The sequence below is a fragment of the Vulpes lagopus genome, chromosome 8, assembly GCF_018345385.1.
Source record: "Vulpes lagopus strain Blue_001 chromosome 8, ASM1834538v1, whole genome shotgun sequence".
NCBI classification, from domain to species: domain Eukaryota; kingdom Metazoa; phylum Chordata; class Mammalia; order Carnivora; family Canidae; genus Vulpes; species Vulpes lagopus.
This window is the reverse complement of record NC_054831.1, coordinates 64059136-64079924: the sequence shown is the minus strand read 5'-3', so window position 1 is coordinate 64079924 and position 20789 is coordinate 64059136. Positions and strand designations below refer to the sequence as shown.

At 38.3% G+C, this 20789-nt stretch overlaps 1 protein-coding gene across 5 annotated transcripts in view; it reads right to left on the bottom strand.

Annotated features, from left to right (window-relative positions):
• Positions 1 to 12969, bottom strand: part of ARMC3 (armadillo repeat containing 3) — a 100625-nt gene extending 87656 nt beyond the window's left edge. For 2 of the 5 annotated variants that reach the window (XM_041765109.1, XM_041765111.1), the window contains exons 1-2: positions 12914 to 12969; positions 9256 to 9304 (exon numbers count right to left, since the gene is read on the bottom strand). In XM_041765109.1, coding sequence (XP_041621043.1) covers positions 9256 to 9303 — 48 coding nt within the window. In that variant the 5' untranslated portion in view covers position 9304; positions 12914 to 12969. Of the gene's footprint in view, positions 1 to 9255; positions 9305 to 12913 lie in introns of those variants that run through there. The other 3 variants (XM_041765112.1, XM_041765110.1, XM_041765114.1) reach the window with 3 other exon arrangements.
• Positions 12970 to 20789: the final 7820 nt, after the last annotated feature.

Below are 20789 nucleotides of genomic sequence, written 5' to 3'. Positions count from 1 at the left end.
GAGCCTGCTTCTCCCTCTGCCTATGTCTCTGCCTCTTTCTTTGTGTCTCTCATCAATCAATAAATAAAATATTTTAAAAATATAGTAGATTTCTTGTAGACAGCTTATAGTTTGGGTCTTGTTTTTTTATTCAGTTTGACAATCTCTTGCTTTTAATTAGAATATTTAATCATTTACATTTAATATAGTTACTGATTGGGTTTTTTTTTAAGATTTTATTTATTCATGAGAGACACACACAGAGAGAGAGAGAGAGAGAGAGAGAGAGAGAGGCAGAGACACAGGCAGAGGGAGAAGTGGGCTCCATGCAGGGAGCTAGAAGTGGGACCTGATCCTGGGTCTCCAGGATCACACCCAGGGCTGAAGGTGGCGCTAAACCATTGAGCCACCCTGGCTGCCTGGGTTTGTTTTTTTAAAGATTTTTTTAAATTATTTTTTAAAAAAATATTTTATTTATTCATTAGAGACACAGGAAGAGAGGCAGAGACACACAGGCAGAGGGAGGAGAAGCAGGCTCCATGCAAGGAGTCTGAGGTGGGACTCTATCCCAGGAATCTGGGATCATGCCTTAAACCAAAGGCAGACACTCAACCGCTGAGCCACCCAGGCATCCCTTTTTAAATTTATTTGAGAGACACAGAGAGGCAGAGACATAGGCAGAGGAAGAGGGAGCCTGATATGTAGGACTTGATTCCAGCGCTCTGGGATCATGCCCTGAGCCGAAGGCAGATGCTCAACCATTGAGCCACCCAGGCATCCCTATGATTGGGTTTTAGTGGACCATTCTGTTAGTTGTTTTCTCTTTTTCTGATTTGGTCCCTGGTTTCCTTTTTCCTGTCTTCTTTTGGAAAATTGAATTTTATTTTTTTTATTTTTTTTTTTTAGTATCCAATTTATCTCCTCTATTGGGTTATCAACTGAGTTTTCTTCTGATTATGGGTCACATTTTTCTTTGCATATAATAATTATTTTTATTGGCTACTGAACATGTGAAAATTATGTTGCTGAGTGTCCAAACTCTTTGGGCAGAGCGAGTTTCTCTTAAAGGATGTTGAATTTTTTTCTACTAGACAGTTTTATGGTTCAGTTTGATCTATTTAAGGCCTGTTTTAAAGCATTATTATAGCAGGTTTGGGGAAGTCTTTGCTCTAGGGCTGGGTTAGCCATACTACTACTAAGGCATGACCTTCCTGGGGCTCTATTTAATACCCCAGATGTTCAGTAAGATCTCTCCAATCTTTTGGATCAAAATTAGAATGTATTTCAGATCTGTATGGGTCTAAAAATTATTCAGCTTACAGCTCCCTGATAGTTGTTCATGCCTGTTCTTTGTCATGAGCATGAGTTTCACCCTGTGCAGCTTAGACTTCAAGGAATTAAGGGGACCATTACCCAAATTTCTGGTGCTATTTTTCTATGTATTTCCCTCCTCTCTGGCACTCTGCCATGCACATGCCAGCCACCTTCACTTCTCTAAACTCTGACTTCTCAAAAGTCTCTTATTTTAAAACAAAAATAATCTTTCCCTAGATATTAATCACCTTTCAGATGCTATCCTATCTTGCCTTCCCTTTCACTCCTAAGAACTATTGATTTTTCTCTATTTTCTCCCTCTCACATTGCCAAACTGACTTTCATCCTCATAGGTTCACCAAAGATCATCATCAGTGATCACCACGTCACCTATCATTTTTGACATTTTTATCTCATTTCTAGAGAATTAAAATGATAAACAGTACTTGAAACTGTAGAAGCTTAAAGCTGCTTTAATTATCAGGCCTCCATCCTTCCAGATAAATTTCTTATTGCTTTTTATTCCATGGTAGTTTCAGTGTTGAAAATCCTTGGTGGTGGTGGTGGTGATGGTGGTGGGGTGGTGGTGGGGTGGTGGTGGTGGTGGTTGTTGTTTGGGGGGGTTGTTTTGTTTTGTTTTTACACAGCTATATTCCTCTGAACTTCCCTATGGCAGCACTTAATACATTGCATCGTCTCTTTAGTGTATGTGTCTTATGTTTACTCAGTTGCTCAAGCCAAGAATGTTGAAACATCTCCCCACTCCTCTTCTCCTTACACCTCACATGCAGTCCATCAGCATCCTGTCAACTCTACCCTCAACATGGATCCCCACTATGGCCACTTCTTGCCTTCTCCATAGTTACCACCTGGGCCTAGCTGCATAGTTTATGGCTCCTCTGTAACAGCCTCCAAACTGGTCTTCCAGGTATCACTGTTCTTTCACATTGTAGCTAGAATGATCTTATGCTTTTTATTTTAAATAGACATGTCGGTAATCTTCTACTTGTAGCCGTCCACTAGATTCCCTTTCTTTGCACATTCCAAAAAATATCCAATCTCCTTAATATAGCCAAGAGGGCCCTACATGATCACCACTGTCCCACCACCTTTGGTACCTACCTCCTACTCCCTGCTTTCTAATTTCTAGTCATACAAACTTTCTTGGCATTTCTCACTCATACTAACTGGGATACTCTCTCCGGATATTTGCAGAGTGTACTTCCTCATTCCGTTTGTCTTTCTTAAATGTGACCCCACTGGGAAAGCTTGCCCTGACATGGATTTTATTTAAAGTAGCCTGATCACTCTCCATCTTTTATATCCTACTTTATTTTTCCTCATTGATCTTATTACTATCTGAATTATACTATTACTTATTAAGTGACTGTTTCTGCCAGCTAGGACATTTGCTATTCTGGTATTTCAATATTTTTAAATCTGCCTTTAGGAGCCTGTGAATGAATATGCTATGATTTTTTTTAAGATTTTAATTTTTTATTCATGAGAGTAGAGAGAGGCAGAGACACAGACAGAGGGAAAAGTAGGCTCCATACGGGGTGCCCAATGGGACTTGATCCCAGGACTCCAGGATCATGCCCTGAATGAAAGGCAGACACTCCACTGCTGAGCCACCCAGGCGTCCCCGAATATGCCATGTTAAAACAAGAATATGTCATGATCTCCACACAATGACTACAATTGTTAAAGGAGTACATAAAAACATATTTAAACTAAAACTATCATAAATACCTTAATCCTTCTTTAATGGTTGAGAAAACATTTCAGTATTTTTCCATATCTTCTGGTCATCATTAAGAAAAAGGTGATACGGGGTACAAGAAGCTTAAAGGGAAGATTCAAACTGTGAGAGTCACAATCTAAAGAGCTGTTAAAAGGGGAGAAATACCAATTTTTGGCAGAGAGTGGAGAAACTTGGCATGACATTTGTTTCTCCTACAGAGCCTACAGCATTATAGTAATTTTTTATTAAAAAAGGTGCTGAGAATAAAATGATAGCTATAACAGAATGCCACACAACTAAATAAATAATACTGTGTTGTAATTACATATCCCATCTGCTTTCCTGTGAGGAACTCACAGTCAGTCACCAACAAGCTGGTTGTGAAATTATAATTTCACGCTCTACACAAAATAAATGATAAACCAAAGTTATTTATAGAAAGAGTGAAATAAAGGGGAAGCATTTTGACTAAATTTTAAATCTTAAGCTCAATTAGAGAAGCCATAGACTTATAAAGATATTTTTATATCTCTGTGAAGGAAACAAGATTGTCTAGAATAGTGCTGCCCAGTAGAACTTCAACAATGGAAATGTTCTGATTCTGCATTGTCCAATACAGCAGTCACAAGCCACATGAGGCATTTGAGCACTTGAAGTATATAATGTGACTGAGGAATTTTTCATTTAATTTTTTGTTGTTAATTTTAGAATGATCTTATGCTTTTTGTTTTAAATATAAATAAGATGTCACTAATCCTTTACTTGTAAACTTCCACTGGATTCCCCTTTTTGTACATTAGAAAAAAAAACCCAACCAATTAATTTAACTTTAATTATAAATTTAAATTTAAATAGCCATACATGACTAGTGACTACTGCTTAAGCACAGGTCTAAAAGAATACAAAACTATAAAGTTGAACTCCGTGAAAACACATAAATCATGACAGTTTAGTGATTTTTATGGTACCGATAAGGGCAAATAAAAGGCTTTTTTGATGTCTTTTGGAATGTGTTTGCTACATCAGTGGTCTCAGATCACAAGGAACCAATTACACAGGAAAAGAGATAAACAGAAGGGATCAAACTGTATTGCTCTGGTATGAACATTTAGTAGAACATCTAGACATCAGTTAAAATCTGTTTTTATTTTTTTTAATTTTTTTCAATTTTTATTTATTTATGATAGTCACAGAGAGAGAGAGAGAGAGGCAGAGACACAGGCAGAGGGAGAAGCGGGCTCCATGCACCGGCAGCCCGATGTGGGATTCGATCCCGGGTCTCCAGGATCGTGCCCCGGGCCAAAGGCAGGCGCCAAACCGCTGCGCCACCCAGGGATCCCTAAAATCTGTTTTTTTAAAAAAAGTGTAAAAGTTAAAATGAAAACATTTAAAATAAAATGGTTTCTAGTTTTCTTTACCACCTGAATTAAATGTTTAGATCCAGGTAAGCAAGCTGATAATTATTTATATAGTTTTGCATATGTTTATCAATTTATACTAATTTTTATTAAACCATGACATTTATCTATATTTATCTGTGACAAGGGAGAAAGACAGGAAAATAAATTCCCAAAAAGCTTCATTTCTGAAATAAGTTCAAGCAGTTTTGGCAGTTGGTGACAGAGGGTTAAGGGTTACATTCTGAGGTTGATGAAAGCATCCAGGAAAAACAAGTCTCTGGAGATATCCCACTCTTACAAGGAACTGGGTTTGCTTGCCCAGATGAGAAAACCGGTTCTGCTATTGCCTATTGCTCTAACTCAATATTCACTGAATTTAACTCCCCCATAAGCACCAAACGACAAAGAGAAGCTGCTGACCCATTAACATAAATGTTCAGTTAACTTGATGCTTATTGAGATTCCAGAACCAGGGCTTGTCCCTTGTAAGTTTAGGTGGTGTGAGTTTATCCACTGAAACTCAATTTCCATTGAAATGTCAGGAAAATAAAAGTTCCATGCTCATAAACTTGAAGACTTGACCATGAACTTCAGTGGCCAGGTGGTCTACCACAGCTGATATCCCTGCCTTCTTTGACAATTCATAAAGATTCTAAAGTTGTATAGAATGACGAAGAGCACACTCAACTACATCATTAAAAATAACAACTTTTACTAAGTTCTTATCTAGTGCCAAGCACTGTTCTAAGGGTCTTATATTTATCTAACCTTTCCTCACTGCTGTGAGTAGATATGAAGTGGATATCATGACATCCTCTCTGGAGTATACAGAAATTGAGAACTTTGCCCCAGATATAAATGGCAGATGATGGAGTGAAGATTCAGTCACTAGCAATATAACTCCAGATCCTGTGTTCTTAGTCACTGAATATCTTGTCTTATGTTAAATATTGTCTATTAAAGTCGTTTCTGTTATCAACTCTCTTAAGCAATCATTCCATGGAAAGTTTGCCTTTTATTAAAACATCACAAACAACCTTTCAGCCAGACATGGAAATGATATGGGAAGGCAGAGTATAGTTGCATTGCTAGTTCAAACTCTGTCTTCCCCACATCCAAGCTAGTGGTCACTTTCATGAGAAGAAATGGAGGTCAAGAAACCATATATACCTATATTAAAGATATGTTTGACAATGAGAAAATTAAGAAAAGCAAAGGAAATTTTTGTTTTAACCATATAACTGAACATCTTTCTGTCCCCAAGACCCATTTTAAATAGTAGGTGAAAGACTTAAAAAAAAAAAAAAAAAGACCAATGAAAATACAAATCTCTGGAAATAATGTTTTTAGGAACTTTAGAAGAAGGAAGTTGTTATTAGTTGACACAGGAAAGTTTATATTCTTAAGCAGTTATATATCTATCTTTTAAATTTGCTTTTCCTTTAAAATCTGTACAAGAAAACATTTGTAGACTTTGAAGAGGTACACCTTGGAACAAATTCCAAGTTCAGAAAGTTTAAACACAATTTAGATAGTTTAATTTTAACTAAAAATTAGAGAGTCCAGAAATCTAACAAAATTTAAACTATCTAAATTGTGTTTAAACTTTCTGAACTTTTGTGTTTAAATTTAAATACTGTTTTGAAGTATTTGAATTGACAAGATAGAGAGTGGTTACGTACTTCAATGATACTCTATCAGCTTTATTAACATAAAGTCAGAGTAGGAGAAGAATGGAAGGACCCTGAGGACAGGCAATAGTCAAGGACCACTGGCAATTGTAACACAGCCTGGCCATTTTTAATTTTTTTTTGGTCTTACTCTACTTTTAAGAAAAATATAATTAACATAGGGTGTTATATTAATTTCACATGTACAATATAATGATTCAACAATTCTACACATTTCTCAGTTCTCATCAAGATAAGTGTACTCTTTAATCCCTTTTATCTCACTCATTCAGCACCTATCTCCCCTCTGGCGGGTAACCACCAGTTTGTTCTCCGAATTTAAAGTCTGTTTCTTTGTTGTCTCTTGTTTTGTTTGTTCATTTGGTTTTTCCTTAAATTCCACATATGTCTGAAATCATTCGGTATTTGTCTTTCTTTGTCTGACTTACTTCATTTTTTTTTTTTTTCACTGTGAAAATGCTTTAATGGTACAGCATGTGACGTCCAGACAGGAAAAAGAGCGAGTACACACAGAGACACGGCTATCAGATAACAGGTTGTGAGCGAATAAAGAGTTCACACGGCTTCCACGCGCTTCCCCAGGTATCAGCTCTAGGCCACCTCCTCCTCCACCTCCTCCTCGAACTCCCCCTCCTCCTCGGCGGTGGCATCCTGGTACTGCTGGTACTCGGACACCAGGTCATTCATGTGCTCTCGGCCTCCCTGAACTCCATCTCGTCCATGCCCTCACCCGTGTACCAGTGTAGGAAGGCCTTGTGCCGGAACATGGCCGTGAACTGCTCTGAGATGCACTTGAACAGCTCCTGGATGGCCATGCTGTTGCCATGAAGGTGGCGGACATCTTTGGCCCCCAGGGTGGGATGTCACAGACAGCTGTTTTCACATTGTTGGGGATCCACTCCACGAGGTAGCTGCTGTTCTTGTTTTAGACGTTCAGCATCTGCTCGTCCACCTCCTGCATGGACATGCGGCCCCTGAATACTGTGGCCACAGTCAGGTAGCGGCATGGCGGGGGTCACAGGCAGCCATCATGTTCTTAGCATCAAACATCTGCTGGGTGAGCTCGGGCACCATCAGGGCCCGTACTGCTGGCTACCTCGGCTGGTCAGTGGGGAGAAGCCGGGCATGAAGAAGTGCAGGTGGGGGAAGGGGACCATATTGACAGCCAGCTTGTGCAGGTCAGCATTATATAGCAAGGTGACAATCTTTTTATGGCTAATATTCCATTATACACACACACACACACACACACACACACATATATACCATCTTCTCTATCTATTCATCTATGGAGGGATACTTGATGTAATCCCTATCAAAATTACAACAATAGGGCAGCCCAGGTGGCTCAGCAGTTTAGCGCCGCCTTCAGCCCAGGGCCTGATCCTGGAGACCTGGGATGAGTCCCACATTGGGCTCCCTGCATGGAGCCTGCTTCTCCCTCTGCCTGTGTCTCTGGCTTTCTCTATCTATCTATCTATCTATCTATCTATCTATCTAATCTATCATCTATCTCTATCTCTATCTCTGTGTCTCTCATGAATAAATAAGTAAAATCTTTAAAAAAAAAAATCTTGGGGAACCTAGGTGGCTCAGTTCATTACGTGTCTAATTCTTGATTTCAGCTCAGGTCATGATCTCAGGGTCCTGGGATCGAGCTCCCATCAGGCTCTGAATTCTGCAGGGAGTCTGCCTGAGAGTTTTCCCTCTGCCCTTCCCTGGGCACATGCTCTCTCTTTCTCTCCATCAGATAGAGATAGATAGATAGATGATAGATAGATAGATAGATAGATAGATAGATAGATAGATAGATCTTTAATAAAATAAAATAAAATCTTGAAAAAATAATGCTATGTTGCAGTAAAAAGGAGTAATGCAAACTTAGGTTACAATGAAAAAATAAGGAGAGAATTTGCAATATTTTAGGAGTATGTCCAAAGGGAGAACTAGAATGATGAAAATGCATCATGAACCACAATGACCATCTATCTCTGCAAAGCTTTCCTAGAACTGGGCAGACGGATGCTTTTGCAGTCTTTATTCTCAACTGCATTGAAGGATCATACCTAAGAAGTTACATAGGGGTGTGTGTGCGTGCGTATGCGTGTGTGTGTATCAGAGTCTAAAGGAGTCCCATAATAATAGGTTTTATTTACTAGTGTTAACTATGTGCAAGGTACTGAAAACTTGATGTGTTTTATTTCATCTTAATTCACACAACAACCAAAATGAATTGGATATTATAATTTGCATTGAAGAAATTTTTGTAAAGAACTGAAATAATTCAGCCACATTTGGCAACTGTGCCAAATAACACAGCTCATGAGAGGCAGAGCTGGGACATTTGTAGCTACAAAGCTCTAGTGCTGTTGAGAAGACCCTGCATTAAGCTGAGCTTCTCTCAAACTATAAAATCCTGTGAGTCTACTGACCAACTCTAAGAGGTTTTTTTTTTTTTTCATTTTATTTGAAGAAAATTACACCAAATGTCTGTTTCAAAATAAGTTTCTACATTGAAAACTGTCCAAGTTAATTTTCTATTTTTAACACAATCTCTTGGTAATTCATAAACTTTAAAGAAATAAGATAAAACCATTCTTTTAGGAGACACAGGGTTTTGTGTTGCAGGCAATACATTACTCAAATATTTGGAATAGAAAAAGTGGATGAACCCAGAGTTTTCCCTCCATAGAACTGGAAAATACAAGACTTCTAATGTCCAAATGGTCATCTTCAGACAATCTTATATGTACATTTAATAGCTATAGCATAAACTCTAGGTATTTTTGAAAATTCACTTGATTAACATTAATGAGAGACAGGCAAATATAAATTTAAGATATTTAAAAGCACAAACCAAAACTATTTGTTCATTAACTAGGCTTATAAACATGCCATCCACATTCTGGAAAAGCTAATAATTACTCTCTAATTGTGCTAATTATGTAATGACAACATTGTAAATGTTTGTTTATATAATGTTAGATTTCTCTAATCTTATCATTAGTCAGACTTTGGACTTCTGCCACTGTGTACTCATGTATATACTGGTATGTGCCAAACTGAACAATTTATTTTTAAAACTGGTTGTTAATGTGCTGCTATAATATTCAAATCAGAAACTTACCACATCCTTAGGAGGAGGTTCTGCTTCCTTCTTTATCTTTTTACCCATTCTGGAAAAAGATGCAATAAATAGTTAAAAATGTCATTTGTAGGGGAGCCCGGGTGGCTCAGTTGATTAAGCATCTGACTCTTGATCTCAGCTCAGGTCTTGATCTCAGGGTTGTGAGTTCAGGCCCCATGTTAGGCTCCACGCTGGGTGTGGAGCCTACTTTAAAAAAAAAAAAAAAAGGTGTCATTTGTACATTGTATACACAATTACAATGTATTGTGATTACAATTGTAATTATAATTACAATACATTGTAATTACCTATTCCCTTTTTTTTTTAAGATTTTATTTATTGATTGATAAGAGACACAGAGAGAGAGAGAGGCAGAGACACAGGCAGAGGGAGAAGCAGGCTCCATGCAGGGGGCCCGATGTGGGACTTGATCCCAGGACTCCAGGATCACGCCCTGGGCCAAAGGCAGGCGCTTAACTGCTGAGCCACCCAGGAATCCCCACCTATGCCCTTAGCAGGAGATTTATTTCCTCATTTAATTTTACCCAAAAAGAGAATACACAATACATGTACATTATTATACATGTATAAATATGTTACCTACATTCCTATTTCAAATTCTGCAACTTTTAAGGAACCTATTGATAAGATTGTTGAACACTAGTCCTGGCTTTCAGTTTGTAAGGAAGAGAATAAATTAGTGACATAACTTTTACTTACAAAATAGGAAACAGTTGCCATGTTTACAGCTCACTTCTGGATAATTTGGGAGACTACATCCAAGTTACTTTTGAGATCTGCAAGAATCTTTTGCCACAAAGGGATGGAGTTTTGTCTGCTTTCTCGCACTGATCTTATCCCAACAGTGTACGGTACAGAATAGGCATTCAATATTCATAAAAATCATTAACTGTTTTTTCCTGAGAGTATGATTGTATGAATGATACCGAAGACATACCAACTCCAAACTAACATTTGTGTCAATTCCCCAGATATCTGGAAGTTTTCTCTAATATAATCCATAGTTCAAAAAAAAATTAATTGAGAGTCTGAAGAGATTCTGGGGTTACTGCTTGCAGGACCTTTTTCCATCTGCCCTTGTATGTCCATGCCTATACAGACAAAAAGTCAAAGGATTGGTACTCAGAGTTGATATACTACAGAGGAGTAACCACCTGGGTATAGAGAGTTTTCTAAGGTGTTGATGACTGTTAGAATAACCCTAGACATCTTCAGAATTTTCTCCAATGAGAGTTTGTGGGGTTATGTTTGGCATTTGCACAATCTCAGATGGTATAAACTAGTCTCAAGGAAATGACTATAGCTTCCAGAGAAATTCTAGGAAGTCGAAAATCTTGGGGAGAATCTACAATATCAGAGTTAGTTTAGATCGTTTGTCAAGGCACAAATGCAACTCCTAGCATTAGAAACACTAATCAGAATTTATCACATACCTTAAAAAGTCACATGTTCATAGAAACTCCTAAGGATTTCTGAAAGATATCCAGGTTCCTAAGTTCAGGTCACAGATTTCAAGATTTTTGAGGGTCTGGGCAAGTTTACGCTGTTATGCACTACCTCATATTATATCCAATATATTAAACACTGAAATGTACCCACATTCTCCATTAAATATAATTTTAATCATAAAAAATTTTGAAGTTAAGCATTTGAAATTATTCAGCAGTTTGTACACCTGGAAATTCTTGAAAAATGAGAAAATTGTTTTCAAATGTAATTTAATATTAAAAACATTTAATGTTAATTTTTCAGGTTTCAGATTTTAGAAGCAATATTTTTTTCAAAACTGAAACATATTTCATGGATGCTTAAAAAGCACAAAGACCTTAGACTTTGTGTCTATAATATTCCAGGCAGATGCAAAGAAATTATTCTGGACAAATGAAAATCTATCCTATGACTAATCTCTAGGAAAAAGAAATTTCAGAGCTCTTTGCAACCAATTCCAAGATATAGCAGCCTTTGATTTACATAAGAACTGCTTATGAATAATGTTTTAGAAGGACCTGAATTACACCCGCACAAAATTACTGTACGTCATCTGATTTTCACTCAGGAACTTATTTTTCCCATTTCAGGATAGTGGCTTTGAATAATTGCATATTCAAGAGTACAGAGGTTAGAAGAGCCTTAACTCAGGATTATAGCAATGGAGCTGATCCTAGGAATACGTGAGGTAGGAAGCATTTAGTGTTTTTATTGTCATACTGAGCATAATAGTTAATGAGGGAGAAATTATACAACTGACACAGAACCAGGGGGGCAATGAGCCTCAGAAATAACCCTAAAGTGTTTTTTTTAGCTTTGTAAATTCAACATTTCACTTAAAATCAACATGATACAACCAAATTACCTTATTTTATTCTTTTAAAATTTGTTTTTCTTTAAAGCTTCAGAGATGTCAAATTAAGAAAATAAATCCCTTTGACTGTTTGAAGCAAACCTACTTTCCTTGACTATTTTACCACCTGCCCATTGATGTTTTTTAATGTGCTGAAATAAACATAATGTAAAATTTAACATTTTAATCATATTTAAGTGTATAGTTGTGTGTCTACTGTCCACTTATAGAGGTAATACATTTCATTACAGAAGATTTGAAAACAAGGATTCACGGGATTATAAAAAAAAATCACTCAGGAAAAAAAACTCAAGGGGATCGTCACTATTTCAATACAGTTCCTTTTTTTGTGTGTTTTCTATAGTGATTTTACCATCCTATCTGGATTTCTAGCTCCTATTCTCAACTTCCCTTCCTGGAACCATTTTCCTATATATTCTTAAACCAATGGACAAGTTCATGAACTCTCCATCTCCATTTATTGCTTCAATTATCTCCAATGAATCAGCATATCATGTCATTTAAAATAATATTGTACTATATGTTGGTAAATTGAATTTAAATAGAATATTTTTTTAAAAAAAACAAAAAAGTACAAAATAAAATAAAATTGTAAAATTCACTGTTTATCTAGACAGTCCCCTATTGTTGAGCATTTGTTTCCAATTTCCTGAGATTATGGATACGGCTGCAATGAACATCCTTACACGTAAAATGTTCATCCACATCGCAACTGATTCTTTAAGATAAAGTCAAATAATTGGATGAAAAGGCATGAACTTCATGGCCTTGAGTATGAAAACAATTCTGCTTTCAATGCGCATTTTCTCGATTATTAGAACGGAGCCACATTTTCCCCCCACAAATGTATCAACCATTTGTACTACTTTGTGAGCTTTCAGACTACACGACCTTAAGTGTTTTCCAATGGGGAGACCTTTTTTTCAGAAAAGTTGAAGGGGAGGAGAGAGGCTAGAGCAAGTGGGGACTGGCTTCTTGAGTTGCTGAGAGTCAAGTAATGAAATCTTAGACCCTCTGATCCCCTTTCCGGGCCTCAGTTTCATCACCTGTTAAATGGAAGGTGGCCAGGATGCTTCTGAAACCCACCCCGACCCCCGTCTAATACTGTGGGGAGAGGGCGGGGACCGACAACCCCTCCAAAGTGTTCGCACCCTCAGCTGGACCAGATGACCCCACCGGCGGGGCACCTTCTCCTTGCCCACGTCCTGCGGAGGCCTCGGCCCTGGGCCTCTCCAAACAGCGGGAGTGGCTGCGCAGCCGCACGCCTGCCTTTACCTGCCAGGAGATCCCTCGGAGCCGCGGCCCCTCAGACCGGGAGAGCTGCACCTGCCGCGCCGGCGCCCGTCTCCTAGGCACTGTTGTTCTTGGTTGCTAGGCGACCGGGCCGCGCCTGCGCGCAGGGGAGCGCGCGCCGCCGCCGGGGAAGCTCGCGCCCGCAGCCCCAGGCGCTCGCGGTCCAGCCTTAGGCGAGGGGTGGGTGGGGAAGGGCGTCGGGCGCCCTCCGCTCCTGGAGCCCGGGGCTTGAGGCAGGATGGACGTGGACGCCTGCCCCTCCTGGCTGTCGCAGGCCCGCCCGGGTGAACACCACGTCAGCAGGCAGTGCAGCCCAGCCCGGCTTCTAGCCGGAGGACCGGCTCCGGATTCACACCCCCAGATGCTGTTGCTCCCTCCCAAAGACAGGCCTCGGCCAGCACCCTGCAGGGGACTCCCGAAGGCCACTTCCTGCCCCGACGCCACGGAGCCCCAGGCCCGCACGGACACCCTCGACGTACTGGGGCGTCCAGTCGGCCCTCACAGAACTTACCATGTCCTTTGACAATCTCCTCTTCCACCTTTCATTCCACTTTATGTCATTCTTCCCAACGGCCTACATCTCCATTCCCCTTCTTCGTCCTCCACCTTCCCCTCCAATCAGCAGTTAAGTCCACTGGCCCTCCTCATCTTGTTTGGAATCCACTCACTCTCCTCCATCCTGTCACCCAATGCATGTCCTCCTTTTTGGCTTCTGATGACTTTGGTTCCTCTCTCCTTCTTGTTCATTCACCATACCAGAGACACATCAACCTTCCCAGAATTATTGCTTTAGACAGGTCACTCCCCTACCCAAACTTCAGTTGGCTTCCTAAAATAAAGCCTGAACTCATGAGCCTGGTATTCAAAACTGTCTGCTCCATCCTGTTCTATCTGCACGGCCCACCACTCTCCCACAACACAAGCACCAGTCAAACTTACTGTTCCTCCAGTTTTTCCATACTTTTCTCCTCTGGATTTTGCTCACTGTCCCTTCATCGTTTCATCAACAAATATTTATTAAGCATCTCCTGTTTGCCAGGCCATGTGCAACTTGTGTAACTCCTGGAATTCTGTTTCTACTTAATTAAGCCCGGCTGAAATGCCATCTTCATAAAATACTCTTTGATTGACTTTAGCAAGGAAAAAAAACCTCTCCCTCTGCTGAATTTTTTTCACACTTTTCAAACTCCACATCTCTTACCTGCCTCTGCTGGTCCCCCAGCCCTAAGAGTGTTAGATGTTCCTTGTAGTTGCTTCTTTCATATCCCTTTATGTCCTTTTATCACCTCTAAATTACCTGATAAATAGCTTTCTGTGTATTTAAGAATTCTTTATATTAACTTTTCTGTCAAATAACTTGTGATTTCTGTCTCCTGATTGGACCTTGAATAATGCAGTCCTAGATCTTCAGCTACTTTCTCCCTCTCTTCCACCCTTTTCCCCTTCAATATAGGAATACTGTGAAACCTCTCCTTTGCCTCATACAAAAAAAAAAAAAACAGAAACAAACAAAAACCTCCTCTCAACCACATGTATTTCTTTCTAGCTATCATTCCGTTTTTCTCTTTCTCTTCTTGACCATGAGTTTCCAAAAGAGTAGCCTGCATTTGATATTTCCACATGCATTAACCACCATTCCCTGGGTGGCGCAGCGGTTTGGCGCCTGCCTTTGGCCCAGGGCGCAATCCTGGAGACCCGGGATCGAATCCCATGTCGGGCTCCCGGTGCATGGAGCCTGCTTCTCCCTCTGCCTATGTCTCTGCCTCTCTCTCTCTGTATGTGACTATCATAAATAAAAATTAAAAAAAAAAAACTACAGTGATCTTGTTTGGTCCCACTATTAAAACTACTCCAATCCATTGGCTGTCTTCATCTTCCTTGACAGCACTGCTGCATATAATAATACTCTTGATGATACCTTCTTGAAACACCTTCCTTGGTTCCCTTGATACTACTTGCCCCCGATCATTCTCCTACTTTTTTTTTTTTTTTTAAGATTTTATTTATTTATTCATGAGAGACACTGAGAGAGAAGCAGAGACACAGAAGCAGGCTCCCTCTGGGGAGCCTGATGCAGGACTGGATTCCAGGACCCCAGGATCATGACCTGAGCCAAAGGCAGATGCTTTGCCATTGAGCCACCCAGGTACCCCTGATCCTCCTCTTACTTTTATGGCCACCATTTAAGGTATTTTCTATACAGACTTAAGTGTTGATATTTTCCAGGATTCTGTCCCTGGTTCCCTTCTCATACTGTATGCTTTTCCAGGGTAATCTTTTTTATTTTTGTGACTTCAACTGTCATACATATAGCTCCCCATCAGCTTCAGTACTGAGCTCTAGGTTCACTTATCCTTCCTCTTACTGGAAAGCTCTACCTGACATCCACAGGCATCTCAAACATCAATACTACCCATCTAAACTCATCATTTCCCCTTAGGAATATACTTTTCTATTAATCAAGAGGAAATACCACCCACATAGATACCCAAGCATGAATTCTGAATGTTATTTTAGAACCATTATCCTTCATATTCAGTTATGTGGATTCCCCAAAAACTCTCTTGAATTTATTCCCACTTTTCCATTCCTATAGTCCAAGTACTAAATGTCACCATCCTTTACCTGATATCATCTAACAAAACTTCTAACAGGTCTATCACCCTCTAGCTTCATCCTAGCTTCAATCCACCTTCTCCAAGATGACCAAAGTAATATTTATAATTTGTTTCCCTCCTTGTTGGCTCCCGATCACTCCACTAAATGCATGATGAGATGCAACAACATTCTTAAATTAGCATTCAAGAGCTTATTCTGGCTGACTCGTCCCTATTGCAATAGCTTCTCTAATCACTCAACAAAAGAAAGAAGGAAAGAAAGAAAGAAAGAAAGAAAGAAAGAAAGAAAGAAAGAAAGAAAGAAAGAAAAAGCAAACTGCTCATAATTCTCCAAGTACACTATAACATTTATGCCCTTCACTCTCCTAATCAGCCTGAACATCATCTATTTTTCTTTCAAAATTTCTTCATGATTTCCTCCAGAAAGTCTTCATTGGCTTCTCCAAACATGATGAAATATTTATCATTTTTTGCCATCACTGTGCCATACACTTGCTCTATTTCTGCTATTTTCACATGATATAATTTATTTGTTTATATGTGTGTCTCTCCACATAGGCTCTTTCTAAATGTTCTTAAATAACCCACATGAAGTAGTTAGCATAAAATCACTCTACTAATAAATGGCAGAACCAGAACTTGGACCAAAGTCAGCTTGATTTTTACAGCCATGTTCTGAACCAATGCATCATTCTAGCACATTCTGAAAATACACTGTTATGACAAAGTGTAGAGTGTTCATAAAATAATTAAAGCTACTGTTTTAATTTTTTCCCCACAACCTTAGTCTGTACTGAGCATGTCTATATCTTGGGGTCCTTTTTATTTTAACATATGTGGCGGATGATCTTTGACAAATGTTTACAGTTGTGTAACTGTCACTTACAATGAAGATATAGAGCATTTCCGTCACCCTACGTTTCCTTCATGTGCCTTTGAGGTCAGACCTCTCCTTCTAACCCTCATCTCCAGGAATAAATGATCTGTTCTCTCTTCCTATAGTTTTGGATTTTTAGAATGTCTTATAAACTGCACCATGCAACATGCTGCCTCTTGTGCCTGGCTTCTTTAATCTAGCATCATGCTTTTGAGATTTGTTCATAGTTTGCATGTATCAGTAGCTTGTCTCTTTCTGTTGCTAAGTAGTATTACACTACATAGATATACAACATCCAATCACTGGTTGATGGACATTTGGGTTCTTTCCAGTTTTGGACTGTTATAAATAAATCTGCTCTAAATATTTATACGCACGTTTTTGTGTGAACATATGTTTCTTCTTCCTTGGGAAAATACCCAAAATGGAATTTCTGGGTCTTATGCCATGTGTATGCTTGATGTTATGAGAATTTGCCAAACTGTTTTTCCAAAGGATCTATACTATATTTGCATAACCATCACCAATGAGTGAGTGATCCGATTGCTTCCTATGCTTTACAACACTTGATATTGTCAGGCCTTTAAATTTTAGCCATTCTATTGGGTGTGTAGTGGTGCCTCCTGATTTTAATTTGGTTTTCCTTCATGACTAATGATGAGCTCATTCTATGTTATTGTTAACCATTTCTATATCTTCTTTTGTGAACTATCTGTTCAAATATTTGTCCTACTTTTAACTGGGTTGTTTGTCTTATTGTTACTGACTCATAATAGTTCTCTCTATATTCTGGATACAAGTCATTTATCATATATAATTTGGAAATATTTTCATCATAGCGGAAAATTAAATTTAGAGACTATAATTTAACTTGGGTTGCTCATTGTTAGTGGGTTGACCATTGCTTCTAGGTCATTTCTGAAGCCTGGTGAAGCTATGAATTCAGCACACATTATAAATCAGAAATCTACAGATCCAGACTGTGGCTACAAGAGATAAGATATCATGTGGCCACCATTGGAATTCTCTGGTTCTCTAGCCATGGCTTAAACTTAAAACTCTAAGCCTGCCATTTTCTGTCTCAGAACTACTAAATATAATTAGAAGTAATTTACCCATTCTGCATCCCTTTTGTTGCTTTTGTCCATCACACTGTGCTACAGCAGTAGCCACTTGGTCTGTCAAAACTATCTCCAAAAGGTACTTTTTTCTAAGAGACTACAGATGACTCCCACAAGACATCTTCTCAAAGTAAACAGATCTCTTCACTGTTTTCAAATTTAAACAGGTTAAACAACCAGTTCCAGATTTACATCTTTGAATTTCTAAGGTCAGCAGCCACTTCTGGTACCAATTATCGTATCATTTGAAGTTCTTCTGTGGACAAGAAAATCTATTCTAGTTGGCTGAGAATTAGAGATTTATAGCATTGTTGCAAGGGCTGGAGGAACAGGTGCTAGGTTTTCAGAGATGACTTTCAAAACAGTACTGCAAAACATTATTTACAATACCCAAGACAGGGAAACAAACTAATAAACTAAATGTCCATTGATAGATGAATGGATAAAGAAAATGTCTGTCTATATGCAATGGAATCTTATTCAGCCATAACAAAAGAAGGAGGGGCACCTGAATGGCTCAGTCAGTTAAGCATCTTTTTTTTTTTTTTTTAGTTAAGCATCTTTTGACTCAGTTATTATCCTAGGGCTCTAGGTTCAAGCCCTGCATCAGGCTCCTGCTCACCAAAGAGCCTTCTTTTTCCTCTGCCCCTCCCCCCTCCCCGCTCATGCTTTGTCTCCCTCTCTCAAATAAATAAATAAATGAATAAATAAATAAATAAATAAATCTTTAAAGAAAAGAAAAGGAAGAAATCCTACCATTTGTGACAGCGTGAATAGACCTTGAGGGCATTATGCTAAGTGAAATAAGTCAGAGAAAGACAAATACTGTATGATCTCACTTATATTTGGAATCTAAAAACATTGAACTCATAGAAACAGAAGAGAATGGTAGTTGCCAGGGGTCAAGGGGTTGGGAAAAATGGAGAGATGTTGGTCAAAGGGTACATTCAGTTATATAAGATGAATAAGCTCCAGAGATCTAAGATAGAACATGGTGACTGTAGTTAACAATAACTGTACTGTATACTGAAAGTTGTTATGAGGGTAAAGTTTTAATATTCTCAGAACCACCGCAACAACAATAAAATGGTAATTATGTGAGGTGAAGGGTATGTTAACTAACCTTGTTGTGGTAATCATTTTATAATATGTCTATCAAATCAACACATTGTACACCTTAAATGTATATAATGTTGTACGTCAATTATATCTCAATAAATCGGGGAGCAAAATAAATATATCAATATGTTAATAAATATATTGATATTTAAATATTTATATATAATAAATATATCTCAATAAATGTGGGGGCCAAAAAGGGCTACCAAGAAAGCCAAGAAATCAGGAAGCATGAAGCATAAATCATTCAGAATAATGAGGATTATCTCAAATTCACATGTGTGCTCTCCAGTAATTCTTTTAATCCTCAGCCCTTTTTTCAGTCATAGAAAAGTTACCAAGCAAAGCAACAGAGCCTAACAAATCAGGCCAGCTCCCCTCACAAAACTTATATCTTAAAAGAGAAAAAGATTTAACTTCTTGAAGCATCTGCAAACTTAAAATTTTTGAAAGAATATTTTATAAAATCAAGTTACACTTTGATGAGATGAAGTTCAACTTCATAGCAAAAGCCAACTTGCATACGTAATTATAGAATCATTCAATTTAACATCCTATGTTAAAATTGTCTGTGTTAAAAAAATAAATAAATAAATAAAAAAAAATAAAAATTAAAAAAAAAAAATTGTCTGTGTTTGGGACCAGCAAGATAAGAGCATAGAAAAGATGTCGTTTTTGAGCTGTACCACAAGTAGATGTATTTACTAACATGTGAGTCGCCAAAGAGATAGCACCAATCTAGAAATCAAACATAATTGATCAATCAACAAGCCTTACAAAGTATACCCAGTTAATAGATCTAGTTAGACTACCTAAAGAGAAATGCTTCAGAAAAACATTATTTGTTCTGCAAAGAGGTACAAAAACAAAGTTCTTAAGATAAGATATTTAAAGTGCTAAATGAATACGTTGAAAAAATATATATTATGTAAAATGCTTAGATGTGTGTATTGGTGCTTTAATTCTAAGTTAAAGGACGTACATCAGTAGTTCGTTCCCAAAACCTCATCAATGAAAGAAGTTACTGTTTTAATTACAGACAAATGCTGGTATTAAAAAAATATGTTGGGGGGATCCCTGGGTGGCGCAGCGGTTTGGCACCTGCCTTTGGTTCAGGGCGTGATCCAGGAGACCCGGGATCGAGTCCCACGTCGGGCTCCCGGTGCATGGAACCTGCTTCTCCCTCTGCCTGTGTAATTAAAAAAAAAAAAAAAAATGTTGGTATAACAATTTTCCATGGACCTGTTTTCCATATTAAATTATATTATCAAAATGGTGAATCCAAGCCACTATAGTCACACTTGTTTAGAACTCTATTCAAAGAATTAAGCTCAGAAAAATATACTACCAGTTCATACCAAAGAGGATGACCAATGAAAACTTTCTCAAGAGTTTCTGAGCTAAAAGAGGAATTGAAATTGTGAATCTAAGTGTACATAAAAGTGATCCTTACTCTGTAGATATGAAGGTTGGTTTATTGGCTTTTTAAAAAATGTGTTAACTAGGGGTGCCTGGGTGCCTCAGTTGATTAAGTGGTCCACACTTGATTTCAGCTCAGGTCCTGATCTCAGGGTCTTGGGATTGAGCCCCACTGTCGCACCCTGCAGCGAGTCTGTTTGCTCTCTCTCTGCCCCTTCCTTTGTTTGTGCTCGCTCTCTTTCTCTCTCTCTTCCAGATAAATAATCTTTTTTTAAAAAAAAAATGTGTTAACTAATATTTTGAGCATCTTAAAGAACTTGATCCAAGATTGGGAGGACCCCATCAAATATATGAATGTGCAGTGTCAGTATTAATGGATTCAGAGAAAAAAATTACTACTAATGTTTAGTAGCTGTTAGAATTTGAACACTAAGGTATTAGGAGCACCAGTAGAGCAATGTCTTTATGCTGGAAGAAAAACTTCATGAAAACTTTGAAATAGTATGCAAACATTTTAAAGGATTCAACTCAAATCCATTATCACAAAACATTTTAATGTTGCATTTGTCAAACATAAGGAAGCTTTTATGCTTAAAAAATGAGAAGTCTGCAAAGTAAGATTTCAAACGATCAAAGATCAAATTATCTGAGACAGAGCAAGAAAACAGTTTTCATCCATTGAAGAAAAAGTAAAAATCTGCTAT